The sequence below is a fragment of the Passer domesticus genome, chromosome 32 (genome assembly GCF_036417665.1).
Source record: "Passer domesticus isolate bPasDom1 chromosome 32, bPasDom1.hap1, whole genome shotgun sequence".
Taxonomy (NCBI): Eukaryota; Metazoa; Chordata; class Aves; order Passeriformes; family Passeridae; genus Passer; species Passer domesticus.
The window spans coordinates 1,107,287-1,122,381 of NC_087505.1; the positions used below are offsets into that span (position 1 = coordinate 1,107,287).

General features: G+C 58.2%; 1 protein-coding gene across 1 annotated transcript; it reads left to right on the top strand.

Moving 5' to 3' along the window:
- Positions 1-133: 133 nt before the first annotated feature.
- PEX11B (peroxisomal biogenesis factor 11 beta) lies at positions 134-5,032 on the top strand. Its single transcript, XM_064401638.1, has 4 exons — positions 134-408; positions 569-684; positions 1,543-1,744; positions 3,415-5,032. The coding sequence occupies exons 1-4, from the start codon at positions 353-355 to the stop codon at positions 3,767-3,769; spliced, it is 729 nt and encodes a 242-aa protein (XP_064257708.1). The 5' UTR covers positions 134-352; the 3' UTR covers positions 3,770-5,032.
- The last annotated feature ends 10,063 nt before the right edge of the window (positions 5,033-15,095 follow it).

The following is a 15,095-nucleotide window of genomic DNA, read 5'->3' on the forward strand; positions in this document are numbered from 1 at the left end:
ACAAATAGCGGTGTGTGGTCTAGGGGCGGTGAGGGGGCGGGACTTGGGAGTTGTTATCCAATCACATTTCGGAAATTTTAGATTGACAGGAGAACAAACGAATCAAAACGCAGGACGCACAAACCGGCAGAGATGACGGTGCGGCGTGACAGCCTCGCTCTTATTGATCAGGAGCAGCAATTAACGGCGAGAGAAACCAATCAACCTCTTCGGCACAGATTTCGAGGCGGAGATTACGCCCGCGGCCCATTCACGGGCTCTGTTTTGGTCGCGGCGGGTCAGCCAATGGGAAGGCGCCGCGGCGGTAGCGGAAGTGACGCCGGCGTACCGGGCTCGGTACCGGGCCCGCGCCATGGAGGCCTGGGTGCGCTTCAGCGCCCAGAGCCAGGCCCGGGAGCGCCTGCTCAGGTGCAGCCTGGGCTCCGCGGGGAGGGAAACCCGGGCAGGGGCATCCCGGTGTTCCGCAATCCCGGTGGGCGGAGGAGACCGCGCAGAACGGGCGGGCCCGGAGCACCGGGGCGATGGCCCCGGTTCTTCCCCCCCGCCGTGACTCGCTCGTTGTCCTCAGGGCCGCTCAGTACGCCTGTGTGCTGGCCGGGGCCGCGCTGAGCCGCGCCGGGGGCGGCTCCGGGAGCCTGAGCCGCCTGCAGCACCTGGAGGCTCACCTGAGCCTGGGCCGCAAGCGTGAGTGGGCTGGGGGGGATTGAGGGGGGGTTTGGGGTCTCACACCCCCCTGGTGTCCCCCTCCTGCAGTGCTGGGTCTGGGGGGCTCGGCTGAGGTGCTGGGAGGGGGGTCAGGGGGGTTTGAGGGGGGATTTGGGGGTCTCACACCCCCCTGGTGTCCCCCTCCTGCAGTGCTGGGTCTGGGGGGCTCTGAGGGGGCTTCAGGGTGGTTTTTAGGGGGAGATTTGGGGGTCTCACACCCCCCCTGGTGTCTCCCCCCTGCAGTGCTGAGTTTGGGGGGCTCAGGGAGGTTTTGAGGGCGGGTTTGGGGGTCTGCATATCCTATGGTGACCCCCTCCTGCAGTGCTAAGTTTTGGGGGGATCAGGGGGAATTGAGGGGGAATTTTGGGGTCTGCACAGCCTATGGTGAGCCCTTCCTGCAGTGCTGGGTGTGGGGGGGCTCAGGGTGGTTTTTTGGGGGGATTTTGGGGTCTCACACCCCCCTGGTGTCCCCCTCCTGCAGTGCTGGGTCTGGGGGGCTTGGCTGAGGTGCTGGGAGGGGTGTCAGGGGGGTTTGAGGGGGGATTTGGGGGTCTGCACATCCTATGGTGACCCTCTTCTGCAGTGCTGCATTTTGGGGGGGCTCAGGGCAGTTTTGAGGGGGGATTTGGGGGTCTCACATCCCCCTGGTCTCCCCCCTCCTGCAGTGCTGCATTTTGGGGGGATCAGGGTGGTGTTTAGGGGGGATTTTGGGGTCTCACACCCCCCTGCTCTCCCCCTCCCCACAGTGCTGCGTTTGGGGGGCTCGGCCGAGGCCCTGGGGTGGGCTCAGGGAAGTTTTGAGGAGGGATTTGGGGGTCTCACATCCCCCTCCCGCAGTGCTGCGTTTGGGGGGCTCGGCCGAGGCCCTGGGGGGGGCCCAGCGCTCGCTGCACCTGCCCGACCCCGTGCTGCGCTTCTGCCTCACCCTGTCCCACCTGAACCGGGCCCTGTTCCTGGCCTGCGACAACGTCCTGTGGGCCGGGAAGAGCGGGGTCCTGCCCGGGCTCGCCCTGGAGAAGTGGAGCCAGAGGGCCTTCAGGTGAGGGGGCTGGGGGAGAATCATGGGGGTGGGGAAGGATCCTGGGGCTGGGAAAGGATCCTGGGGGTGGGAGAGAATCCTCAGTTTGGGGAAGGATCCTGGGGCTGGGAGAGAATCCTGGGGCTGGGAGAGGATCCTGGGGCTGGGAGAGAATCCTGGGGTTGGGGAACAATCCTCAGTTTGGGAAAGAATCCTCAGGTGGGTGGGGTGAGCAGGGAATAGAATTACTCTGGGGAAAATAAGGAATGGGATTGCCAAGGGAGAGCAGGGAGTGGGGTTCCCCTGGGGAGAATGAGGAGTGGAATTCCTGAGGGAGAGCAGGGACTGGGATTGCTGAGGGTGGGAAGGGAATGGGTTCTGCTGGGGAAAAGAAGGAATGGAATTCCCAAGGGAGAGCAGGGATTTGGATTTCTGAGGATGAGCAGGGAATGGGATTCCCCTGGGGAGAATGAGGAATGGAATCCCATGGGAGAGCTGAACATGCCTCTCCCATTTCCCCCCAACTCAATTCCCATTTTCCCCCCAACCCAATTCCCGTTATTCCCCCCAATTCCCATTCCCCCAATTAATTCCCATTCCCCCCAATTAACTCCCATTATTTCCCCCAACTCCCATTATTCCCCCCAATTCCCATTTCCCCCAATTCCCATTCCCCAAAATTCCCATTTCCCCCAACTCCCATTCCCCCAATTAATTCCCATTTTCCCCCAACTCCCATTTCCCCAACTCCCACCCCCCAATTCCCATTATTATTTCCCCCAATTCCCATTATTATTTCCCCCAATTCCCATTATTATTCCCCCCAACTCCCATTATTCCCCCCAATTCCCATTATTCCCCCCAATTCCCATTATTCCCCCCAACTCCCATTCCCCCAATTCCCATTATTTCTTTCCCCCAATTCCCATTATTCCCCCCAATTCCCATTTTCCCCCAACTCCCATTCCCCCAATTAATTCCCATTTCCCCCCAATTCCCATTATTCCCCCCAACTCCTGTTATTACCCCAACTCCCATTCCCCCAATTCCCATTATTTATTCCCCCCAATTCCCATTATTCCCTCCAATTCCCATTATTTATTTTTCCCAACTCCCATCCCCCAATTCCCATTTTCCCCCCAACTCAATTCCCATTTCCCCCCAACTCCCATTTCCCCCAACTCCTACCCCCCAATTCCCATTATTTATTTCCCCCAATTCCCATTATTTATCCCCCCAATTCCCATTATTTATTTCCCCCAACTCCCATTCCCCAAACTCCCATTATTTCCCCCCAACTCCCATCCCCCCAACTCCCATTATTTATCCCCCCAACTCCCATTATTTATCCCCCCAACTCCCATTATTTCTTTCCCCCAATTCCCATTATTCCCCCCAATTCCCATTTCCCCCAATTCCCATTCCCCAAAATTCCCATTTTCCCCCAACTCCCATTCCCCCAATTAATTCCCATTTCCCCCCAATTCCCATTATTCCCCCCAACTCCTGTTATTACCCCAACTCCCATTCCCCCAATTCCCATTATTTATCCCCCCCAATTCCCATTATTTATGCCCCCCAATTCCCATTATTCCCCCCATTTCCCCCCCCATTTCCCACTCCCACCCCCGCGGGGAGCCCCCAGCCCCTCTTTCCCCTCTCCCCCATATTTCCCCCCCATTTTCCCCCAGGTATTACCTCTTTGCCCTGCTGGTGAACCTCAGCCGCGACGCCTACGAGCTGCGGCTGCTGCTGGAGCGCGCCGGGGCCGCCGGCAAACGCGGCAGGAGCCCCGAGAAACCCCCCCGGGCTGAGGGCAGCGCCCGCCTGCGGCTGCAGCTGCAGCTGCAACTCCTGCTGCAGGTGCTGCGCGACAACCCGCCGCTGCTGCTGGACCTGCTGCGCAACGCCTGCGACCTGCTGATCCCCCTGGAGAGGCTGGGGCTGTGCCGCAGCAGCCCCGCGGTCGTGGGCTTCTGTGGGCTCGCCTCCTCGCTGCTCTCCATCCTCACCATCCTCCACCCCTGGCTCAAGCTCAAGCCGTAGTTTTTGGGGGATTTTGGGGGATTTTGGGGTGTTGTGGCACCTCTGGAAGGGACTGACTCGTGCCATTCCTGACTTCTTGGAGCTACAAAGTTCCAGCATTGGATCCCTCATGGACATCAGCTCCCCAAAATGTGGTTTTTCCCATTGACTTTTCCAGAAGTTTTAGGGAAAAAAATAGGGATTGAACATTCCCTGTCTTTGTCTGGGAAGATCCTTTCACCTGGAGCCAGCTAACAGGGAAGATTTGGGGCTGGAAAATGCGGGGCTCTGTGGGCTCGCCTCCTCCCTGCTCTCCATCCTCACCATCCTCCACCCCTGGCTCAAGCTCAAGCCGTAGAGATTTGGGGATTTTGGGGGATTTTGGAGGATTTTGGGGGATTTTGGGGGGTTGTGGCACCTCTGGAGGTGACTGGTTGATGCCATTTCCATCATTCCTGACTCTGGAGCCTGAGAGTTTCAGCACTGGATCCCTCATGGACATCAGCCCCCAAAATGTGTTTTTTTTTTCCCATTTACTCATCCTGAAATTTTAGGGTTTCTTCTGTCGGAAGAGCCTTGCACCTGGAGCCAGCTACCAAGGAAGATTTGGGGCTGGAAAATGTGGGGTTCTGTGGGCTCAGCTCCTCCCTGCTCTCCATCCTCACCATCCTCCACCCCTGGCTCAAGCTCAAGCCGTAGTTTTTGGGGGATTTTGGGGGGATGTGGTACCTTTGGAGGTGACTGATTGGTGCCATTCTTGTCATTCCTGACTCTTTGGAACCACAGAGTCCCAGTGTTGGATCCCACAGGGACATCAGCCCCCAAAATGTGGTTTTTCCCATTGACTTTTCCAGAAATTTTAGGGAAAAAAATAGGGATTGAACATTCCCGCTCCTTGTCTGGGAAGAGCCTTTCACCTGGAGCCAGCTCCCAGGGAAGATTTGGGGCTGGAAAATGTGGATTTGGGGCTGGAAAATGTGGATTTGGGGCTGGAAAATGTGGATTTGGGCTGGAAAATACGGATTGCTGAAAGTTTCTCGTGGTTTTTTTGGGGGAAAATGGGGTTGGGGTGGTTCTGGTACCAGATAATGGATCCAACCCCAAATAGTTCGGACAATTTTTCCTGCCTTATAAAAAAATCTGAGTGCAGGGAGTGGGGAATGGGGAAAAGAATTGTCAGGAATAAATAAATCCATGGTTTTGGGGGAAAATTCAGGCAGGGTCTGGGAGAGCAGGAATTTTTGGGAGCTGGGAATTATTAAATTATTAAATTCTTAAATTCAAGATTGTCCTTGGATCTGTCCCTGGGAGAGCAGGAAGGGCTTTGAAGGATTTTTGGGAGCTTCTGAGCCCTCCTGGGTTGTGCCAAAGTTTGGGGGTTTTTTTGGGAAAAGCAGGATTGAAGACTAAACCTGGTTCTGATCCCCCCTAAACCTGGTTCTGATCCCCCCTAAACCTGGTTCTGATCCCCCCTAAACCTGGTTCTGATCCCCCCTAAACCTGGTTCTGATCCCCCCTAAACCTGGTTCTGATACTAAACCTGGTTCTGATACTAAACCTGGTTCTGACCCCCCCTAAACCTGGTTCTGACCCCCCTAAACCTGGTTCTGGTGCTAAACCTGGTTGTGATCCCCCCTAAACCTGGTTCTGATACTAAACCTGGTTCTGATCTCCCCGTAAACCTGGTTCTGATCCCCCCTAAACCTGGCTCTGATCCTAAACCTGGTTCTGATCCCCCTAAACCTGGTTCTGGTGCTAAACCTGGTTCTGATCCCCCCTAAACCTGGTTCTGGTGCCCCCTAAACCTGGTTCTGATCCCCCTAAACCTGGTTCTGGTGCCCCCTAAACCTGGTTCTGGTGCCCCCCTAACCCTGCCCCTGAACTGGGAGCACTGGTCTGAACTGGGAATGCTGAACTGGGGGCACTGGGCTGAGCCGGCTGCCCCGTGCCTCAGTTTCCCCATGCCTCGGTTTCCCCGTGCCTCGGTTTCCCTGTGCCTCAGTTTCCCCGTGCTCTCTCTCACCGTGCCTCAGTTTCCGCATGCTCGGTCTTCCCGTGCCTCAGTTTCCCCCTGTCAGTCTCCCCGTGCCTCAGTTTCCCCGTGCCTCTGTCTGTCTGTCTGTCCCGGCGCTGCACAGTCGCTGTTTGTCCGTTTTTCTCCTCATTCCTTGAGCTTCTTTTTAATTTTTTTTTTAAATTCCTGCCCTTCCCGCAGCCCCTGGCAGCACAAGTTTCCCTCTGTCCCAAAACCGCCGAGTTGGAATTTTTCCCTTTTTATTTTTTTATTTATTTTATTTTCTTTTATTTTTTTAACTCAGCCCGGCTGGTGGCAGTGTCACCCTGAGAACGTGGCAACCCAAAACCCGCCCAAAACCCCCCCAAACCCCCCCCAAAACCCCCCCAAAATTCCCCCAAAACCCGCCCAAAACCTGCCCAAAATCCACCCAGCTGGGGATGGGGACAGGGACACATGGGGAATGGGAACAGCCCGGGAATGGGGACAGGGAGGGGACAGGGACAGCCGGGGATGGGGACAGACGGAAATGGGGACAGGGAATGGGGACAGGGAGGGGACAGGGACATGGAGAAGGGACAGCCCGGGAATGGGGACAGGGGAGGGGACGGGGAGAAGACAGGGGACGGCTGGAGATGGGGACAGGGACACATTGGGAATGGGAACAGCCCGGGGATAGGGACAGGGACACCTGGAGATGGGGATGGGGACACCTGAGAATGGGGACAGGGGAGGGGACAGGGGAAGGGACAGGGACAGCCAGGAATGGGGACAGGGAATGGGGACATGGACATCCTGGGAATGGGGACAAGGACACCCCGGGAATGGGGACAGGGACAGCCGGGTGATGGGGACGGGGACAGCTGGAAATGGGGACAAGGACAGGGACAGCTGGGAATGGGGACAAGGGACATGTTGGGAATGGGGACAGGGAAAAGGGACAGGGACAGTCGGGAATGGGGACAGGAGCACCCTGGGAATGGGGACACCCTGGGAACAGGAACAGGGACACCTTGGGAATGGGGACATGGAGAAGGGACAGGGACACCCCGGGAATGAGGGCATGGAGAGGGGACAAGAACATGGAGAAGGGACAGGGACAGCCCAGGAATGGGGATGGGGAAAAGGGACAGGAGCACCCTGGGAATGGGGACAGCCTGGGAATGGGGACAGGGACACTCCAGGAATGGGGGTGGGGACACCCTGGGAACAGGGACATGGAGAAGGGACAGGGACACCCCGGGAACAGGAACAGGGACACCTTGGGATTGGGGACATGGAGAAAGGACAGGGGAACCTCAGGAATGGGGACAGGGACACCGTGGGAATGGGGACATGGAGAGGGGTCAAGAACATGGAGAAGGGACATGGAGATGGGACAGGGACACCCCGGGAATGAGGACATGGAGATGGGACAGGGACGTGGACAAGGGACAGGGACACCCCAGGAACAGGAACAGGGACACCTCAGGAATGGGGACAGGGACACTGTGGGAACGGGGACATGGAGAAGGGACAAGGACACACTGGGAATGGGGACATGGAGAAGGGACATGCAGAAGGGACAGGGACACTCTGAGAACAGTGCCACGCGGGCCACGGCGCGACACTCCGTGCCTCAGTTTCCCCTGGCCAGCCCCCGCTCTGCTCCCAGAACCCTGGCGGCTCTCCCCGCGCTCAGCGGGCTCGGGCCGTGCCCCCTGAGCCGCCCGCCGTGGCCGTGCCCCGCAGGTCCCGCCGGATCCTGCGCGTGGCCGCGGCCGTGTCGGTGCAGCCGGCGGCCGTCAGCGTCACGCGGCGCAACTGCCGGCGCGGCGGCTCCGGCGCCGTCTGCCTGCGCGCCCGCCTCTGCTTCCATGGCCGCAGCCCCGGAGGCCCCCGGGCCTGCCTGCGGGTGAGTGAGGGGCCCGGGGGGCTGGGGGGGCCCTTGGAGAGGCCCTGGATGGGTGGGGGGCACCCGAGGGGATCCCAAAGTGTCCTGGAGCACCCCAGAGCCATAACAAAGGGTTCTGGAGCATCCCAGAACATTCCAGAGCATAACAAAGGGTTCTGGAGCATCCCAAAGGATGGGAAAGGCCACGGTTCATAGCCAGGGCCCGGTGGCCCGGAGTGGCCGGCTACCTGCTGAAATTCCGCACGGATCAGGATATCTCCCAGATGCAAGGTGCCCCCACAGAGAGCTATGTCTGGTTTGACAGTGCCAAGTGCATCCTGCAAACTGACATCAGGAACCTGGCCTGGTGAGTTTTGTTTCTCAGGGGAAAGGTATCCTGATCCGTGCGGAATTTCAGCAGGCAGCCGGCCACTCCGGGCCACCGGGCCCTGGACACGAACCATGCCCTTTGCCCTGAGAAACAAAACTCACCAGGCCAGGTTCCTGATGTCAGTTTGCAGGAGGCACTTGGCACTCTCAAACCAGACACAGTTGCCTGTGGGGGCACCTTGCATCTGGGAGATATCCTGAAGCATGCGGAATTTCAGCAGGCAGCCGGCCACTCCGGGCCACCGGGCCCTGGACACGAACGATGGCCTTTCCCCTGAGAAACAAAACTCACCAGGCCAGGTTCCTGATGTCAGTTTGCAGGAGGCACTTGGCACTCTCAAACCAGACACAGTTGCCTGTGGGGGCACCTTGCATCTGGGAGATATCCTGAAGCATGCGGAATTTCAGCAGGCAGGGGGCCACTCCGGGCCACCGGGCCCTGGACACGAACGATGCCCTTTCCCCTGAGAAACAAAACTCACCAGGCCAGGTTCCTGATGTCAGTTTGCAGGAGGCACTTGGCACTGTCAAACCAGACACAGTTGCCTGTGGGGGCACCTTGCATCTGGGAGATATCCTGAAGCATGCGGAATTTCAGCAGGCAGCCGGCCACTCCGGGCCACCGGGCCCTGGACACGAACGATGCCCTTTCCCCTGAGAAACAAAACTCACCAGGCCAGGTTCCTGATGTCAGTTTGCAGGAGGCACTTGGCACTGTCAAACCAGACACAGTTGCCTGTGGGGGCACCTTGCATCTGGGAGATATCCTGAAGCATGCGGAATTTCAGCAGGCAGCCGGCCACTCCGGGCCACCGGGCCCTGGACACGAACCATGGCCTTTCCCCTGAGAAACAAAACTCACCAGGCCAGGTTCCTGACGTCAGTTTGCAGGAGGCACTTGGTACTGTCAAACCAGACACAGTTGCCTGTGGGGGCACCTTGCATCTGGGAGATATCCTGAAGCATGCGGAATTTCAGCAGGCAGCCGGCCACTCCGGGCCACCGGGCCCTGGACAGGAACGATGCCCTTTCCCCTGAGAAACAAAACTCACCAGGCCAGGTTCCTGATGTCAGTTTGCAGGAGGCACTTGGCACTCTCAAACCAGACACAGTTGCCTGTGGGGGCACCTTGCATCTGGGAGATATCCTGAAGCATGCGGAATTTCAGCAGGCAGCCGGCCACTCCGGGCCACCGGGCCCTGGACACGAACGATGCCCTTTCCCCTGAGAAACAAAACTCACCGGGCCAGGTTCCTGATGTCAGTTTGCAGGAGGCACTTGGCACTGTCAAACCAGACACAGTTGCCTGTGGGGGCACCTTGCATCTGGGAGATATCCTGAAGCATGCGGAATTTCAGCAGGCAGCCGGCCACTCCGGGCCACCGGGCCCTGGACACAAACGATGCCCTTTCCCCTGAGAAACAAAACTCACCAGGCCAGGTTCCTGATGTCAGTTTGCAGGAGGCACTTGGCACTGTCAAACCAGACACAGTTGCCTGTGGGGGCACCTTGCATCTGGGAGATATCCTGAAGCATGCGGAATTTCAGCAGGCAGCCGGCCACTCCGGGCCACCGGGCCCTGGACACGAACGATGCCCTTTCCCCTGAGAAACAAAACTCACCAGGCCAGGTTCCTGATGTCAGTTTGCAGGAGGCACTTGGCACTCTCAAACCAGACACAGTTGCCTGTGGGGGCACCTTGCATCTGGGAGATATCCTGAAGCATGCGGAATTTCAGCAGGCAGCCGGCCACTCCGGGCCACCGGGCCCTGGACACAAACGATGCCCTTTCCCCTGAGAAACAAAACTCACCAGGCCAGGTTCCTGATGTCAGTTTGCAGGAGGCACTTGGCACTGTCAAACAAGACACAGTTGCCTCTAGGTGCTCCTTGCATCTGGGAGGTATCCTGAAGCATACGGAATTTCAGCAGGCAGCCGGCCACTCCGGGCCACCGGGCCCTGGAAACGAACCATGCCCTTTCCCCTGAGAAACAAAACTCACCAGGCCAGGTTCCTGATGTCAGTTTGCAGGAGGCACTTGGCACTGTCAAACCAGACACAGTTGCCTGTGGGGGCACCTTGCATCTGGGAGATATCCTGAAGCATGCGGAATTTCAGCAGGCAGCCGGCCACTCCGGGCCACCGGGCCCTGGACACGAACGATGCCCTTTCCCCTGAGAAACAAAACTCACCAGGCCAGGTTCCTGATGTCAGTTTGCAGGAGGCACTTGGCACTCTCAAACCAGACACAGTTGCCTGTGGGGGCACCTTGCATCTGGGAGATATCCTGAAGCATGCGGAATTTCAGCAGGCAGCCGGCCACTCCGGGCCACCGGGCCCTGGACACGAACGATGCCCTTTCCCCTGAGAAACAAAACTCACCAGGCCAGGTTCCTGATGTCAGTTTGCAGGAGGCACTTGGCACTGTCAAACCAGACACAGTTGCCTGTGGGGGCACCTTGCATCTGGGAGATATCCTGAACCATGCGGAATTTCAGCAGGCAGCCGGCCACTCCGGGCCACCGGGCCCTGGACAGGAACGATGCCCTTTGCCCTGAGAAACAAAACTCACCAGGCCAGGTTCCTGATGTCAGTTTGCAGGAGGCACTTGGCACTGTCAAACCAGACACAGTTGCCTGTGGGGGCACCTTGCATCTGGGAGATATCCTGAAGCATGCGGAATTTCAGCAGGCAGCCGGCCACTCCGGGCCACCGGGCCCTGGACACAAACGATGCCCTTTCCCCTGAGAAACAAAACTCACCAGGCCAGGTTCCTGATGTCAGTTTGCAGGAGGCACTTGGCACTGTCAAACCAGACACAGTTGCCTGTGGGGGCACCTTGCATCTGGGAGATATCCTGAAGCATGCGGAATTTCAGCAGGCAGCCGGCCACTCCGGGCCACCGGGCCCTGGACACGAACGATGCCCTTTCCCCTGAGAAACAAAACTCATCAGGCCAGGTTCCTGATCTCAGTTTGCAGGAGGCACTTGGCACTCTCAAACCAGACACAGTTGCCTGTGGGGGCACCTTGCATCTGGGAGATATCCTGAAGCATGCGGAATTTCAGCAGGCAGCCGGCCACTCCGGGCCACCGGGCCCTGGACAGGAACGATGCCCTTTCCCCTGAGAAACAAAACTCACCAGGCCAGGTTCCTGATGTCAGTTTGCAGGAGGCACTTGGCACTGTCAAACCAGACACAGTTGCCTGTGGGGGCACCTTGCATCTGGGAGATATCCTGAAGCATGCGGAATTTCAGCAGGCAGCCGGCCACTCCGGGCCACCGGGCCCTGGACACGAACGATGCCCTTTCCCCTGAGAAACAAAACTCACCAGGCCAGGTTCCTGATGTCAGTTTGCAGGAGGCACTTGGCACTGTCAAACCAGACACAGTTGCCTGTGGGGGCACCTTGCATCTGGGAGATATCCTGAACCATGCGGAATTTCAGCAGGCAGCCGGCCACTCCGGGCCACCGGGCCCTGGACACGAACGATGCCCTTTCCCCTGAGAAACAAAACTCACCAGGCCAGGTTCCTGATGTCAGTTTGCAGGAGGCACTTGGCACTGTCAAACCAGACACAGTTGCCTGTGGGGGCACCTTGCATCTGGGAGATATCCTGAACCATGCGGAATTTCAGCAGGCAGCCGGCCACTCCGGGCCACCGGGCCCTGGACACGAACGATGCCCTTTCCCCTGAGAAACAAAACTCACCAGGCCAGGTTCCTGATGTCAGTTTGCAGGAGGCACTTGGCACTGTCAAACCAGACACAGTTGCCTGTGGGGGCACCTTGCATCTGGGAGATATACTGAAGCATGCGGAATTTCAGCAGGCAGCCGGCCACTCCGGGCCACCGGGCCCTGGACACGAACCATGCCCTTTCCCCTGAGAAACAAAACTCACCAGGCCAGGTTCCTGATGTCAGTTTGCAGGAGGCACTTGGCACTGTCAAACCAGACACAGTTGCCTGTGGGGGCACCTTGCATCTGGGAGATATCCTGAAGCATGCGGAATTTCAGCAGGCAGCCGGCCACTCCGGGCCACCGGGCCCTGGACAGGAACGATGCCCTTTGCCCTGAGAAACAAAACTCACCAGGCCAGGTTCCTGATGTCAGTTTGCAGGAGGCACTTGGCACTGTCAAACCAGACACAGTTGCCTGTGGGGGCACCTTGCATCTGGGAGATATCCTGAAGCATGCGGAATTTCAGCAGGCAGCCGGCCACTCCGGGCCACCGGGCCCTGGACACAAACGATGCCCTTTCCCCTGAGAAACAAAACTCACCAGGCCAGGTTCCTGATGTCAGTTTGCAGGAGGCACTTGGCACTGTCAAACCAGACACAGTTGCCTGTGGGGGCACCTTGCATCTGGGAGATATCCTGAAGCATGCGGAATTTCAGCAGGCAGCCGGCCACTCCGGGCCACCGGGCCCTGGACACGAACGATGCCCTTTCCCCTGAGAAACAAAACTCACCAGGCCAGGTTCCTGATGTCAGTTTGCAGGAGGCACTTGGCACTCTCAAACCAGACACAGTTGCCTGTGGGGGCACCTTGCATCTGGGAGATATCCTGAAGCATGCGGAATTTCAGCAGGCAGCCGGCCACTCCGGGCCACCGGGCCCTGGACACGAACCATGGCCTTTCCCCTGAGAAACAAAAGTCACCAGGCCAGGTTCCTGATGTCAGTTTGCAGGAGGCACTTGGCACTGTCAAACCAGACACAGTTGCCTGTGGGGGCACCTTGCATCTGGGAGATATCCTGAAGCATGCGGAATTTCAGCAGGCAGCCGGCCACTCCGGGCCACCGGGCCCTGGACACGAACGATGCCCTTTCCCCTGAGAAACAAAACTCACCAGGCCAGGTTCCTGATGTCAGTTTGCAGGAGGCACTTGGCACTGTCAAACCAGACACAGTTGCCTGTGGGGGCACCTTGCATCTGGGAGATATCCTGAAGCATGCGGAATTTCAGCAGGCAGCCGGCCACTCCGGGCCACGGGGCCCTGGACACGAACGATGGCCTTTCCCCTGAGAAACAAAACTCACCAGGCCAGGTTCCTGATGTCAGTTTGCAGGAGGCACTTGGCACTGTCAAACCAGACACAGTTGCCTGTGGGGGCACCTTGCATCTGGGAGATATCCTGAAGCATGCGGAATTTCAGCAGGCAGCCGGCCACTCCGGGCCACCGGGCCCTGGACACGAACCATGGCCTTTCCCCTGAGAAACAAAACTCACCAGGCCAGGTTCCTGACGTCAGTTTGCAGGAGGCACTTGGCACTCTCAAACCAGACACAGTTGCCTGTGGGGGCACCTTGCATCTGGGAGATATCCTGAAGCATGCGGAATTTCAGCAGGCAGCCGGCCACTCCGGGCCACCGGGCCCTGGACACGAACGATGCCCTTTCCCCTGAGAAACAAAACTCAGCAGGCCAGGTTCCTGATGTCAGTTTGCAGGAGGCACTTGGCACTGTCAAACCAGACACAGTTGCCTGTGGGGGCACCTTGCATCTGGGAGATATCCTGAAGCATGCGGAATTTCAGCAGGCAGCCGGCCACTCCGGGCCACCGGGCCCTGGACACGAACGATGCCCTTTCCCCTGAGAAACAAAACTCACCAGGCCAGGTTCCTGACGTCAGTTTGCAGGAGGCACTTGGCACTGTCAAACCAGACACAGTTGCCTGTGGGGGCACCTTGCATCTGGGAGATATCCTGAAGCATGCGGAATTTCAGCAGACAGCCGGCCACTCCCGGCCACCGGGCCCTGGACACAAACGATGCCCTTTCCCCTGAGAAACAAAACTCACCAGGCCAGGTTCCTGATGTCAGTTTGCAGGAGGCACTTGGCACTCTCAAACCAGACACAGTTGCCTGTGGGGGCACCTTGCATCTGGGAGATATCCTGAAGCATGCGGAATTTCAGCAGGCAGCCGGCCACTCCGGGCCACCGGGCCCTGGACACGAACGATGCCCTTTCCCCTGAGAAACAAAACTCACCAGGCCAGGTTCCTGATGTCAGTTTGCAGGAGGCACTTGGCACTCTCAAACCAGACACAGTTGCCTGTGGGGGCACCTTGCATCTGGGAGATATCCTGAAGCATGCGGAATTTCAGCAGGCAGCCGGCCACTCCGGGCCACCGGGCCCTGGACACAAACGATGCCCTTTCCCCTGAGAAACAAAACTCACCAGGCCAGGTTCCTGATGTCAGTTTGCAGGAGGCACTTGGCACTGTCAAACAAGACACAGTTGCCTCTAGGTGCTCCTTGCATCTGGGAGGTATCCTGAAGCATACGGAATTTCAGCAGGCAGCCGGCCACTCCGGGCCACCGGGCCCTGGAAACGAACCATGCCCTTTCCCCTGAGAAACAAAACTCACCAGGCCAGGTTCCTGATGTCAGTTTGCAGGAGGCACTTGGCACTGTCAAACCAGACACAGTTGCCTGTGGGGGCACCTTGCATCTGGGAGATATCCTGAAGCATGCGGAATTTCAGCAGGCAGCCGGCCACTCCGGGCCACCGGGCCCTGGACACGAACGATGCCCTTTCCCCTGAGAAACAAAACTCACCAGGCCAGGTTCCTGATGTCAGTTTGCAGGAGGCACTTGGCACTGTCAAACCAGACACAGTTGCCTGTGGGGGCACCTTGCATCTGGGAGATATCCTGAAGCATGCGGAATTTCAGCAGGCAGCCGGCCACTCCGGGCCACCGGGCCCTGGACACGAACGATGCCCTTTCCCCTGAGAAACAAAACTCACCAGGCCAGGTTCCTGATGTCAGTTTGCAGGAGGCACTTGGCACTGTCAAACCAGACACAGTTGCCTGTGGGGGCACCTTGCATCTGGGAGATATCCTGAAGCATGCGGAATTTCAGCAGGCAGCCGGCCACTCCGGGCCACCGGGCCCTGGACACGAACGATGGCCTTTCCCCTGAGAAACAAAACTCACCAGGCCAGGTTCCTGATGTCAGTTTGCAGGAGGCACTTGGCACTGTCAAACCAGACACAGTTGCCTGTGGGGGCACCTTGCATCTGGGAGATATCCTGAACCATGCGGAATTTCAGCAGGCAGCCGGC

Excerpts from the sequence above, each read along its gene's own strand:
- PEX11B (XM_064401638.1), top strand. The coding sequence starts at position 353 with ATGGAGGCCTGGGTGCGCTTCAGCGCCCAGAGCCAGGCCCGGGAGCGC. Across the intron at positions 409-568 it reads GCCCGGGAGCGCCTGCTCAG|GGCCGCTCAGTACGCCTGTG; the intron begins GTGCAGCCTGGG and ends CGTTGTCCTCAG. Across the intron at positions 1,745-3,414 it reads TGGAGCCAGAGGGCCTTCAG|GTATTACCTCTTTGCCCTGC; the intron begins GTGAGGGGGCTG and ends ATTTTCCCCCAG.